The sequence below is a fragment of the Plectrocnemia conspersa genome, unplaced genomic scaffold (genome assembly GCF_051122295.1).
Source record: "Plectrocnemia conspersa isolate PC_06_02 unplaced genomic scaffold, ASM5112229v1 ptg000002l, whole genome shotgun sequence".
Taxonomy (NCBI): Eukaryota; Metazoa; Arthropoda; class Insecta; order Trichoptera; family Polycentropodidae; genus Plectrocnemia; species Plectrocnemia conspersa.
The window spans coordinates 27,725,551-27,739,897 of record NW_028277166.1 but is presented as its reverse complement, the minus strand read 5'-3'; the positions used below and the strand labels follow the sequence as shown (position 1 = coordinate 27,739,897).

The following is a 14,347-nucleotide window of genomic DNA, read 5'->3' as shown; positions in this document are numbered from 1 at the left end:
CCATTACCCCAAAATATTTTTGCGTAAGTCGATATTACCCTCCCCCCCCATTCTGAAAAGAAAACAATCAATGTAAATTTTAAATAAATATTATTTATTGAATTAATTTACATTTACATATTGTTTAAGTTTGTAAACATACTAACACGTTTATGAAATATCAATTTAAATATTAGAAAGATTTCCCTATTACCCAAAAAAATTTCATTTTTACCCCATTTGGGGTAATTTACTCCGGTTCCCCGACCGCTGCTCTAAACTCATTACATGATATGATCTTTAAAAATTCCACTCTAAAAATAAGCAAATTCCACTCTTTAGAAGTGTGGACATAGTTCGTTAGTCGAATAAACAAGTACAATTGGTTGAATGATCTCTGTATTGTTACGATTCGTCGGAGAGCTCCCAACCTACGATACATAAGACCGGTGTCCAAGACGATGGGCAAAAGTCATGAGACATTGTGGCACATCAAAGTACATCAAGCAGACATCATGACCAGGGCTGTGGAGTCATTAAAAAAAACCACGACTCCGACTCCGATATTTACCAACAACACGACTCCACTCCGACTCCGACTCCGACTTCGACTCCGACTCAAAAAAGTTTTAAAAATTTTATCAGGTATTTTTGGTGTTTTTCTACACGTTTAATATTCATACGCTATACACATTCATTATAACGCAATTAAAAACTCATAAATTTCATAATTTAAAAAATGCTCGGAGTCGCTCATTTTTCACGACTCCGACTCCGACTCCAACTCCGGCCAAAACACCACGACTCCACGACTCCAACTCCGACTCCGACTCCGACTCCACAGCCCTGATCATGACACATCGAGAGAGCTTGACAGACGGCTTAAGACAGAGAAAAGCAATACTCTCTCACGCGATTTTATTGCTTGACGTGAATTTCTATTGGTCAACTAACACCAACCAAAACAAACTAATTAGACAAATTATTATTATAATAGCAGATGTTAAAATATTTTCGTGTAAAGTCAACAAGTTCAACTAGATTTTATTTTGTTCCGTAACGTGTCCAAGTGCATATGCTTATGACATAGTATACATTGACAATATTATTTATCTAGGTATGAAAAAAACACAGACATGTTCGATGGTTTGAAGTAACTGAACGACTTTTCCGGGGTTGCCTACATGTGATATAAGATGGGAAATTTATTTTACTCAATCAAAGAAAGGAAGGAGCTAAGGATCAAAAAAAAATTTTGGTGGTCAAGACTTTTAAATAAAAGCTAACAAAAACTTTTTATACAAAATTTATTACTTTTCAAGCTATTTGATAAACTAATATGAATCAATAACAATACAATAATGAAATATGTCATATGATGAGAAAAAATCAGTCGGTAATGTAATAAATTAAAATGGGTAACAATTGATAAACAAATCTCACAACAATAAACAAACAATACACTTTAAAACCAACAACATGTCATTAATCATTATTTAGATACGACACTAAGACTACATCACCGCCCACACTGACAAGGCACTGAGCCTGAAAAAACATAAAACATTATAACATAAAAAAATGTTTACAACATAATATAATACTAACTAACTTGATTTTTGTGTGGATTATCACTCAAAATGAGTTCTGTCATGTAAAAAGCTACTATTGCATTTCCACTGAGAGCCGTGACGTGCGCTCGTACTACAGCCAAGACCTACGTGAAAAGCAGTTTAGTTTCTACGTAAATTACTATTAATATATCATACTTTAATTAATTACTTCTGTGATAAATGTATGCAGAAAACCGCTGAGTCCGCCTTGTTCTCTAACACTCGTACTCTCTCTCACAAAGATGAAATCTAAATTACCAAGATACTCCAACATACGTCCACCAGGAACTACAGCGAGAGGCGTCATCACAACAGTCGGTCTCCATTCCTAAAAACAGATCATAAATTTTTCGAATATCATAATAGACATTTTATCTAAAGAGAATATTAACCAATTGCAGCGAAGAGTTCATATTATTGGCGAGATTTTGAATAGGCGATTCTGATTTTGGACCGTGTTTAATATTCTTATTCTGAGGATTGAGATCTACGGCAGTCTCTTCGTCCAAAGTGAAGATCATTTCGTTTGAATCAGACTTTTTAAGAGGATCGTGCTTTCCGTCTGTTTTTTCGTGTGGCAATTCAGTGATTCCGAGAGCCATTCCGGTTACAACCAACTGAATCTCATCCTTGAACAACAACGGTTACAATAAGCATATCATTAAAAATACGTAAGAATAAGAACAATCAAATTTACGGCTTCTGGTAGATCAAGTCTGAATTTAAGATCGCATACAGCACATGGCACCATTCTTCTTAATTTAAAATATACACTTTGGAGTAGTCTAAAAATATATTAAAAATAAATATAAGTCCACTAATTAAATATTTATAGCTGTAAAAACCTATGAAAATGTGGATATAGTAATGTCGGAGGAGACGATAATCTAGCTCTCCAAAGCTGTGTGAACATCTGAAGATGCGCCACTGAACCGAGGTTCTCACAAGCCGGTAAACCAGGCACACTTTGAGTATTGACTACGTGTAATCCAGCTGGGGGACGAGCTTCAGTCAACATCTTCAAAACTTCCAGATCTTCAGCATCGTCTACCTCTAAAACACAAGTGTCTTTATTTCCGGCGCCCAACTCAACGTCTGGCAGCTCTTCTTCGGATTCTTCTGTATCCGATCCTTGAATTTTAGTGAAAGGTTCCGGCTCCTAATCAAATAATTAGGTTAAAAATATGTTTTGAATTACATATATTTTTAAGAGTTCATATAAAATACCATATGTAAATGATAAACATTTTTATTTGCGTGTAAAGCATCATCAAGACCTTTCTGTAGGGCGCGGACTTTGCTATCGCCAGGAGCTGCTCGTAATTTAGGTCCTGCTGTGCAAGGTCCTAAAGCTGCCAATAAGACGCCAGTTCCTACTCCTACTGCTGCTACGACACTAGCTCCAACAGCTATAGTAGTCTATCAAACAAACGATGATAGTCATTGCTATGTAATTTATTTATTTGAATTAAATTAAGACCATCGTGACCTAACAGGTTGCCCCAATGTATCACAATACATAGAAACAAACATTAAAAAAAATATTAAAATATAGAAGACAATCAATAACATGTTAACTGATGAGGTTTAAACTTATGACTATATTTTCCTTAACATCCCTCAATACTCAAAGACCGTGATAATGTCAAAATATCTAGATATTAAATCAATTAAGAAATTCTTTCCATAAAAATATAATAGCATACCTTTAAACCAAACATGGCGTTCATCCCCCGAACTCTCAATTTCGCCAGCAGCAATCTATGCAATTCATATTCTAAGAATGGCAACTGATCGGATATATCTCTAGCCGCCGGCTCGCCCCTAACAGGCACCCTTGCTTTACTCGCAACTGCTTGAATCAAACACCCTCGACCGACTATGCTCAATCCGTCGATCGGTTCTATAGAACACAACAAAACGCTAGGAACTCGACCCTTCCTGTAAAAAAATTATTCAAGAATCATATCTTAGTTAAAAATTGCTAGAGATTGGCGACTTACTTGCAAACGGCACACTTAGTAACGCTAACTCTAAAAGGCACCGATCCGGTGTTGTAAGGTAAATGGCACGGTCCGCAACGTTCGCTCATGCGCTTATTACGATTTACACCCTGCAATCGAGTAATGTATCAAAATATTGTGGACGGGTAATTTATATTCTGGCATAAATATATACATGATTATCTGGGGGATTCTTCAAGTAGACGTTGGCATTTAAAATATCAGTCTTTTCAAAGTCGGTTCTGTCTAACGACGACGTCTGAACCAGTTCGCCTCTCTTGTCCCCAACTTCTTGTTCATGCGTTTTGGGTGTAATGTTGTTTTGATCGGCTGTAATGAAATTAAATTTATTTAAATCCATTACGTAGAGCTAAGGCAAAGCAAAGGGCCGCACTCCTCGTGTAACTTTTGTAGTGACCTTTTATAATATTGTTTTAGTAACTGTAGAACATAATCAATGTTTGCAAAATTTAGATTTAACACATATCCTGCCGCGGTATATAAAGACTTACTGTGCCAATTTACAATTTTAATTGTATATGTATATTATACGTAAGTATATGTTTTTTTAAAACATTTCTATACGGTTCTAGGATCATTTTCTCGGTTACACTCTTGGTCATCCACTAACAAGAATGAGATGAAGATTTTTCGGCTTTATTATATGGACAGGGTTCGTCAAACCTCTCAGTATCAATTTATATTGGAGCACAGATATTACGTTTAGACAAACATTTTCTAGAATTGTAATGAGACGAAACAGGTTTGAGATTTTACTCCAAATGCTGCATTCCAGATAATTTCGCTGCCGATCATGAGGATCGTTTAACAAAAGTGAGAACAATTATTGATTCACTCAATGAAAATTATAAAAAACAATACAATCTCGAGGAGCATATTTTTGTGTTGATGAAAACTTAATTTTCTTTTCCTTTCTGATGAAAAATCTTTCGGTCAATACATAAAATCGCGAGACATAAAATATATTCATATTTTTCATCCTATTCTTGTTTTATTTAATTTTTATGTAATTACAGTAAAACCCCTATAGCGTTCCCCCCTATAGCGAAGTTTCCTATAGTGTTAAATTTTAATCCACATTAAAATCCAACTAGTAAGTGTTTAACAAAAGTGATAATGAAATTAAGGTACTAAAAAGTCTCGATGGAACGTAATATTAGATGACACTGACAATAATTAAACATATAAATACACGATTTAAGACATTTTTTTGATTTCTACCATTCTTGTTTTTTCTTAATATAATTAATAGGCTTTTATTAATATCCTTAAAAAAACATACTGCAGAAAAAGTTTGATAATTTATGTTTATTTTTTATTATTCATTCATTGTAGGCTTACGCATTTTAAAAATTAACTCATAAAACTGTTGCATTGCCCCTGGTACTCGCAAAATCAAGAACATTCTTTGCGCGCGTCGCAATAAGAACATAGAGCAGATGCTCTTGTTTACAAACTAAATACAAGATCATTTAATATATAAAAAAGGGGAAAAAGTTTGATTTGCTGATTTTGTTAATTTCACAAAATACAGTTGAAAGAACCTAACCTCAAATTTTGTATGGGTGCCTAGTCCCCTATAACGCAGTATTCCTATAACGAAGTCCCAATCTACGCTATAGGGGGGTCGACTGTATTTGTATATATGTACATGAGCAAATAACATAAAAAAATATATATCATTCACAAACAGTTTGGTATTTTTTAATTCTTCATCAATCCAAAAAATAGTCTACCTACTTACTTGATCCAAATTAGCTTTGATATTCTTTACCTTTATAAACTTCATATTTCATTATATAGCCCATATAAACACAAAGATATACATGTTTTTCTTAAATAATCTAATGTTTTCCTATGTATTTGGTCATATTCAATGTTAAAACTAGGTGTTTCAGTGACCGCCGGCGCTCCAGTCAATTCAAAATAAATATTGACAGTCATAAGTGATCGAAATGGGGCAGTGGTCAAAGTTAATGACGGTCACTAGTGACTTATGTGGCAGGATACATGTTAATCTTAATAAAATAAATAAATTTCAAGGCCACCACTTATATATATGGTTACCGTTTTTTGAACAGTATATAGAATATTAAACTAAAATGTTAAAATTACCATTGTATATATTGTTATAAGGTGCATTTGAAAGACGGAGATCTATCACAGCTGCAGTTCCAGTTGCAGATAAGACGCATATATCATCACTGAAATAACAATTCAATTGAGATTACCTCTCCTATATTCCTACAATTATAATTCAATTCAATTACCATATAGTCGTCGTTTCCTGATACGCCAAGACTGCATTACATCTAAGAGCTCTCATATGAGAACGAACTTCAGTCCTTAGCTCGCTCCACCAAGCATCGCGTGGAGCCGGTTCTTCGGGATTTGGCACACGTTCCAATAATTTCACGGATCTAGCAGCAACTGCTCCCCCTATAAAAAAAATCAAAATTAAATTCCAATATCTTAAAAATTGAAGTATAAATCAATCGTACCTATATGTGAAACGAAGCCTGGTGGAAATTTAACTATGGTCAAAAAAGGATACTCTAAGAGGTCCAAATTATCTTGATTCATGGAAGGTCTCAATACGGCCGGACCGCAGACACCGGCTGTGAGTGATCCGCCTAAAAATTAAACAATATCCAATGTATTTTGATCGACTTTGATCATAAATTTGCGAGACGGAAGTAAGATAGGATTAGAGCTGCCAAATAATAGCAAACTAATAGTTTGTTGTATATTGGAAGTAAATTAGGCTCATCCTGAATTGGCAGTTCTAGAAAAACGTTCATAACATAACGATAGTTAAATGCAGAAACACACGCAATCTGATTTATGACATCATATAATGCTATTAATATTTCAATATAGATCAACGGTCGGAAATGTTGTTCTGATTTCAAAAGATTTAACCATAATACTATAATAGAAGATTACCATATTACATTGCTGACCACTGATATATATATATGTATATACATATATATATAAATAGAAAAACAGCTCTTCTTCGAATCAATAATAAAACTAGAAGAGAACTCAACACATTTTCTAACACGTAAAAAAAACATCGATCAAATCAAAACAAAACACTTATAAATATGTAAGTATCCGTCAATCTGGGTAGAATTGGTTAATTTTGTGAGTTGTGTTATTGTAAAATATCACTGTATTGTGTTATGTATTGTATGGTTATTGTACCGCTTTGTTATAATTCCGTTAATGTATCATGCATTCCAAAGAAAGCTCAGTAACACTCTGATAAATAAATAGCCTGCTGTTATAACAATCCAGTAATAATAATTTAAAAAAAGCATTATTCTATACATATATGTAAATATAACATCATGTTTGTTATTACAAGATTAATAATAATACGTGAATAAATACCGTTTTATAATTACGTGTATGTATGTTTATGATAATAATGATATAAAATATACATACAGTAGCGATAGATAATTTTCTATATGATACAATACAGATGTATGATGATGATGATAACATTTATAAGTATATATCCAAAATAAATATCGCAAATATTATACTTTTTTAAATGATAGATAGATTTAGATGACTTGTAGGTTCGCGTAGCTCTCGTGTTTGCGTGTACTCACGTTTATAGTTTAATCCTATGGGCAATGCAACAGCAAAATAGTTAAATTAGTACCTAACAAGCTAACAAAAAATATAAAAAAATATAATGAATCTTCATGAAACAGATGAGTAACTTTCAAAAGGAACGTAAATGCATAAAATCTTCATTAATTCAATGGATAAAACACATGTTGGAGTTTTAAAATGATGAACTCAAAATTGGAGATTTTTTCAGAAACAACACCATCATTCTAAGGACTCGGCTGGTAAGGAAATTCTAAGAATCTAAGCTGCAGATAAAAAACAGATGTGCTTCTGGAAGATTTCCTAGAACGGAATTCAAACATTATGAACTAGAGATCCAATACTCACAACAGTCTGCATGTAAAGTACTATCCATTACTTTATGTGCCACAGGTGAGCCTTAAATAATAGGTGCGATTTAACAGGGAATTATTTTAAGAGATATAAGCATTTAAATAAATACTTTGTTCCATAAAACTAATTGTGCATTAATAAATGTTTCTATGTTTAACAAAATATTAGATTGAGCAATATTTTATTTGTAGTGTGCACTAAAACGAATGACTTGTGCATTAAAATATTAAAAAATAAGGATTAAATAAATATATCTATGTTCAATAAAAATATTAAATTGGTCAATATTTTATTTGTAGTGGGCACTAAAACGAATGATTTGTGTATTAAAATTATTAAGCTGTGTATTAACGTCGGTGTAGCCAACGACCAAAGTTAAGCAGCATAGGGCCTGGTCAGTACTTGAATGGGTGATTGCTTGGTGACACACAATAATGCTATTAGTTACTAAACCATTTATGTAAGGTAAATTTTGTTATTAATTTATATAATCCTCCATTTAAATAAATTCGCTGCAAAGAGTTATTCATAAGGTGTTCACTGTTCTGACGACTGCACGCTCGCTGCCACTCGCTCGCACCTAGCCTATCCAACAGTTAAATGAAAAACTTGTTATAGTTAAACATTAACCTCATTCTACCGGCCAAAGAGGCTGTGTCCACTTTTGCTTGACTATATCTATTATCAGAATTAACTGTCGTGAAAAAGTCTTTCTGTAATCCTCAATTTCATGAAAAGATAAATTTGTGTTTTTTTAAAAATAACTATTAAAAATATTTAAATTTTGACAATTTTGCCACAGATCAGTTGTTGCTTGACCTTTATAGAGAGTGCTTGTGCCTGCTTTTGATGTTTTAGCTTTCGCTCTATTGTACTCAGGTATATATTACATTATTTTATCATATATATATTACATTATTTTATCATGGATGTTGGTTTTTAGGTGCTCCAACGTTTTGGGTTTGTCAGCATGCACACAATTCTTAGTATATCCCCAAAAAAAAAATACAACTGACTTAAATCGCATGATCTCGGCAGACAGTTGATATCAACAAAACGTGAAATAATGCGTAGTGATAATGTTGCACTCGATGTGTGACAAGTTGCACCACCTTGTTGAAACCACATGTCTTCCATGGCAATATCTTCAATTTCGGGCCAAAAATAATCAGTTGTTATCATGCGCCTATAGCGATCACCATTGACTGTTACAGTCCATCCTTCATCGTTCACAAAAAAGTAAGACCAATGATGCCACCTGACCACAATGCACACCATACTAACTTATCCCGCTACTGAAAGGGTTAAGCGATCCATTTTGTAAATGTTTTGTTGCAAAATAACATTTGATACTTTGAACACGCGTGATTATTGACAGCTGTCTGATTTACAGGGATTTGAATCACCCACTATATTTATTTAATTCTCATTTTTTATCATTGTAATGCACAAACAATTCATTTAATGGAACAATTATAACTTGTCGCATTATGGCCAACGACACCCAGTGTGCCACTAAGTAGTCACCCATCCAAGTATTTACCAGGCCCAATGCTGCTTAACTTCGGCAATCGAACAGGAATCGGTGCATTCAGCGTGGTATGGTCGTTTGCTACACCAATATGAATGCACAGCTTATTCATTATTGAACACAGATATATTTATTTAATGCTCATTTTTTTATTATTTTAATGCAAACAATTCGTTTTATGGAACAATTATTTATCATATTGCTCATTTAAATTGTTCTCTTAAAAAAGTAGTGGTTGAGAAATAAATAAAAGATCCCCCAAAAAGCTGCAGCAACCAGATTTAACATTGAAATGGGTTTTTATCACAACTCATTATACGTGTAACGATAAAACTATCAAGGAGATGAACAAAATTGAATGTCTGTTTATGTTTAATTAATGTCTTTGACCGTTTTGCAAAGTTACTCATTAGGACCCTGCTCAAAACATATGAACCATTCCACCTTACGACCAAGGGGAGGCGCGATTTAAAATACTACTTATAATCCTTTGAGCTATGTTCTCAATTTTGTTAAAAATCTATAAATCTTATACCACCAATCTCCCAAAAAAAATATATACACATCACTTAAGTCACCATCTAAATTATAAGCGCTAATAGTAATATTGTGATTTGAATATAACCTTTGGGCGTGATGCTCAGATCGGAATCGGACGATCTTCGATGGGCAACGTTGATGTTGACGTTGGTGGTGGTAGTTCCCTGCGAGTCGGCGCGAATGTGCCCCGGGCTGCTGCTTCCACCAACACCGGACCTGCCCATGTTCACCCCACACCCACACAAGGCATGCTGGTTAATCACTCTCATTCATGGTTTATCTACATTTAGTTATTAGGCTATCGATTAATAATGAATGGGGGGAAAAAACACAAGAGTGAAAAGCTAAGAGGGCAAAGTAAACCGAAAGATGCTGTCACTTCAATCCCTGATTACCTCTAATATGCGCCTTAGGTCTCACCATTCCAGAATCCAATTGCAATTCAGACTTTGATTTATTCGAAACCTTCGAATATCCAGACAAAGCCTTTTCTGCGTCGAATTTTGAATTACGAAGACTGTTATCTTTTGGCGTTTCTTCTTTAAGATATTCTATCGACACTTTGGATGATTTTTGATCATCTTCTTCAAATTCTTCAGATTTTTTTGACGACGATTCAGTAACACTTTTATTATCGATCCTCTGTTCTATATTCAAATAATCAGTGTTTTTAGAAGGATACCATTTTTTAGACGGCATCCTTTTTGGCATGTGATTATCGATGCTTTTTAAGCTCTTCAAAGAAAACGACTCGGATAGAGTCGGAGTGTGAATCAGATGCAAATCGGGATCACTCGTAAACCTTAGCTCGTTGTAAGACACAAACGGAGAACCCAATACAGTCTCTATCTTAAGATTCACATGACGATCCAAAATATCATTCCCTGAATCGCTCGAAGCTATGCTCTTTAAATCGTGCGGTCTGAATAAATCGTGCTGTGAAATGGATCGATTGAGATGAATTTCATCGCCGATGATAGGGCTATGTTGTATGATTTCGCCCATGATGTTAACCTTTTCTAAAAGCATCGTCTTAATAGCGGTCGCTACCAAACTAGGTTCTTTAGGAACGTCTTCTTTGTGTTTTATCTTTGGCCTCAGAGAATTGAGTGACAATCGGCTTAATTTACGCATAATGTTCACTTTAGGAGGATCTCCAGTTGCTGACGTATGACGCCTAAACAGCTTTTTAGGAAAATGAAAGTTGAATCCGTGAAAGTGAGAATCTTTCAATTCAATCGGCATATCAACATTGGGATTTTCATCGTTCTCTATAATAATAGATACGTGATCATTTTTGGAGATTTCATCCAACTCGTCGTCATAAGAAGGACCCCAATTCTCTTCCACGCTCGATACTTTATCCGATAAACTCGGAGATATACTCTGCAGCTTTTCTTCCATGTGCGAAATCACATTACTATCAACCTGATGCTCCATTACAGATTTCACGACTAAACTAACCGTATCCAGATTGGTGTCTGTGGTTTTAGCAATATCGGAATTATCTTCAGAATTATCATCGCCGTCACTACTAGAAAAGTCTTCCGAGCTACCGGCTATAGACGAGACACTAGAGCCTAAATAGTTAGGTTCTTTAGGCAGCTTCAAAAATGAATCGTTCGGAGTAGTAGGACACGATTCCATCACTCGAACCGCTAGATACTCTTTTATCTTATTAGAGCTATTAGAATCTAGGTTAATGTTTGTCAACGATGCGTATTGCTTTTGCTTCTCGTCAATCTTAGTTTCTGCGATAATCGGAGATGATTCCACTATGATCAACGGCTCAGAAGCCATTATTTCGCTATCTGAATTACCTTGAGTTTTACTAGATCGTCTTAAAGTCGACAGTGGGGAGTTTGACTCGAGACTTTCTTTAATACAATCCAGACTAGAATGCGCGTGAATAACCGAACGGACCAATAATGCGGCCATTTGGCTTCCGTCTCCGCCGCTAGACGATTTCTTTAAAATTGGAGGTCTAAAGTTAGTTTTACGCTTAATTTCGCTCTTGATGTCTGAGAAAGAAAATTTGATAGATCTCTCTGAAGTGTACGACGCTATAGAAGCTCTATCGGCGTTATCGTCATCGATTGATTCCATGCGTTTTCTTTTCTTCTTGCCTAACTTATTCTGAGATGGACCTTTTAAATTTTTTATGCTGCTCTTCAAAGTCTTCTTCGGTGAGTATTCTCTCATGTCTTCCTGCTGCAATAGATTTCTAACGTTGTTTTCGTCCATGCTCTCTTCGGCAGATTGAAATATGTTAGGCTTATCAGATAATCGATCGGGAGAGGAAGGACTATTCAGAACAATAGGTTCATTTACGGCCCTCGATTTGCTTTCGAGGTTTATAAAATCAATGTACTGCTTCAATTGACTATAAAATATAATTTAAAAAAATATACACGTGTATGTCAATGTATATATGAAATGAAGCGTAACACACAACATGCAGAAAAAAAATAAGATGTATAATATTTAAAACTTGAATTTGTATATTTAAAAATATACTATATTATAAATTTTTGCACGCTCTGTTCCTAACTTGACTAATTTTATAAAACATATATTTATAATAAAAGAATAAGATACTCACTGTTGTAAGTTATCAGGTGAATTTGTAGCATGGCTCGTGAGCATCACAGATGGAGATACTACAGATTGATGATCCAAGAGTCTGATTAAAGTTACGGCTGTTCCGGCACCGCGTGCTACCACTCCCACTTCTCCTTCCAAGTCTAAACACCGCTTAAATCCAATCACGGCGTTCGCTCCTAATTCTAAGGCTTTTAGTCCTATTTTACGCTGAACCTAAAAATCATATGTTATATTTAGATATAAATATATTTAGATAAATTGCTTGAATTATTTAAACTCTGAATATTACCTGACCGCTCAGCTTAAGAAAAGCTACTTGACGAGCTTCGTTGGAGGCGCGAGGTGTTCTAATTTTATCTATCCATTGATATTCGGGATCGTCGTTAACGACTAATTCTTCGACAAATCCGTGGATGGTTGTAACTTGATATCCTTGCGGAATTACAGGGGCTGAAATAGTTATATTTATAAAAATCGATTGAGTGTTTATTAAATGTCGATTTAATTAATATTACAATGAAAAAATTGAACGCCGCATGAAGATTGTCTGAATTTATTGAAGTCGTTGAATAGTTCTACTTTGACTATGACGTTAACTTCTCCTCTGATTCCGTGCATCGTATCAAATACAGGGATCCAACCTGACATTGTTGCACCTATAAATAAAAATGCAGGAAAGTTGTATCATAACACCATATTTTGAAACAAACTATGAGACATGAATCTGGAAATGAAATAAAAGAAAAAACATTTCACCTTTTCCAGCATGAGCCTCGGCGTTGGAGTGATGCGTCAGCGGTAAAAGCAACGGATTCAGCGATATATAGACTTTTCCAATAGCGTCGTTAGCCGAATACGTGTCATGGTCCATCAAGCGCAATTGTAACGGCTCGTCTTGTAAATCCGCATCGTCCACCTGAATACGACTAGCATTAATAGATGAACAAACACCTATATTTATATATAATTATTGTTACCTCAAATCTGTACCACTCGTTACAGCTCCACTGAGGATTGAGCGATTTTCTGCATACGTCTGTCTTGTGGGTCACATTTCCGAGTTTGAGCTCGACGTAAGCGTCCGTGGTATCGCTGCCCTTATCCATCACGGGTAGATTGCGCCCCGAGAGGACTTTCACCTTCACCTTGGCCGGCATGATGGATCAGTGCCTGGATCACTAAAATAATCGGTAGTTCTAACGCGCAGATTCGACGCTCATACGCTCGCTTGGGGTCATGTCGTCGACTCTATTTCACTCTGCGCAATTTGTTACGCATTTAATTGACAATTATAAATGGACCGCGACGACAGAAAAAACACTGCAACGCATCGAGCCATCAAAACTTAGCCAGTGCTGCCATTCATCAAAATTGTGTATAACAAATGTCATTGAGCTATATAACTAATTTGATTATACATAATTCAATTTGCGAAACTAAAATATCGAATAACTTGAAAAAATAATATTTCCCACTGCTATGAACTTATTATATGAAATGGAAAATATTTTATACTTATCAAATTTGACAGTAAAATCCAAACTTAACAAAAACACATATAATGGTATAATGGTTCATTTGTTTGGGTTAGGTTTATGTTCGAACAGTACGGGAAACGCAGAGAGGAGTAACAACCTGGGCCGGCTCTGAGAATACGCAAATAATTTATTCGCGCTCAAAGCAAAAAATTTAATAAAAACAAACGTTAATATTATTTTTATTACAAAATGTATAATCACAAATAATAAAGCAATATTTTATTATCCTATAAAAACACGATGAGTAGGTTTTGCCGTCTCCAACTCTGTATTTTTGTAAAAATTGTTTACATACACAGCCCTTGAAACCCTTTGCGTAAAAGAAACAAGAACCAGAACAACTTGAAGGTGACGTTTCTAATAATTATTCTATAATTATCACTATGCTAACAGTGATTCGAAAACTTTTTATGTCGTATATATATATATATATATATACATCATGAAAAGTAACTAAATTAAGGAAACTGCAGTAAAAACCATTTGTAAGTACGAATATCAAAGTTTAGGGGCTGTTGGTGACGGGTGGCAATG

The 14,347-nt window shown here is 34.8% G+C and overlaps 1 protein-coding gene across 8 annotated transcripts; it reads right to left on the bottom strand.

Moving 5' to 3' along the window:
* Positions 1-1,269: 1,269 nt before the first annotated feature.
* On the bottom strand, positions 1,270-13,629 carry LOC148238251 (C2 domain-containing protein 5). 8 transcript variants are annotated; one of them, XM_088181854.1, is made up of 19 exons: positions 13,253-13,629; positions 13,032-13,191; positions 12,791-12,931; positions 12,565-12,725; positions 12,274-12,488; positions 10,067-12,054; positions 6,118-6,249; positions 5,887-6,055; positions 5,732-5,820; positions 3,771-3,925; positions 3,596-3,705; positions 3,299-3,533; positions 2,820-3,011; positions 2,438-2,751; positions 2,290-2,377; positions 1,985-2,221; positions 1,762-1,920; positions 1,592-1,696; positions 1,270-1,527 (listed from the first exon to the last, which is right to left on the bottom strand). In XM_088181854.1, the coding sequence occupies exons 1-19, from the start codon at positions 13,430-13,432 to the stop codon at positions 1,465-1,467; spliced, it is 4,893 nt and encodes a 1,630-aa protein (XP_088037980.1). In that variant the 5' UTR covers positions 13,433-13,629; the 3' UTR covers positions 1,270-1,464. The 8 variants fall into 8 exon arrangements, with proteins under 8 accessions (XP_088037980.1, XP_088037981.1, XP_088037982.1 ...); XM_088181855.1 differs by having other exon boundaries at positions 3,596-3,687; XM_088181856.1 differs by lacking the exon at positions 10,067-12,054 and adding an exon at positions 9,757-9,908.
* Positions 13,630-14,347: the final 718 nt, after the last annotated feature.

What these genes read in the sequence shown, in the direction of transcription:
- LOC148238251 (XM_088181854.1), bottom strand. Translation starts at nt 13,432, where the DNA reads ATGCCGGCCAAGGTGAAGGTGAAAGTCCTCTCGGGGCGCAATCTACCC. An exon ending in AGGCTTCGTTTCACATATAG is followed by an intron (nt 6,056 to 6,117) that starts GTACGATTGATT and finishes TTTTTTTTATAG; the next exon opens with GGGGAGCAGTTGCTGCTAGA. An exon ending in TGAACTCTTCGCTGCAATTG is followed by an intron (nt 1,921 to 1,984) that starts GTTAATATTCTC and finishes ATCTGTTTTTAG; the next exon opens with GAATGGAGACCGACTGTTGT.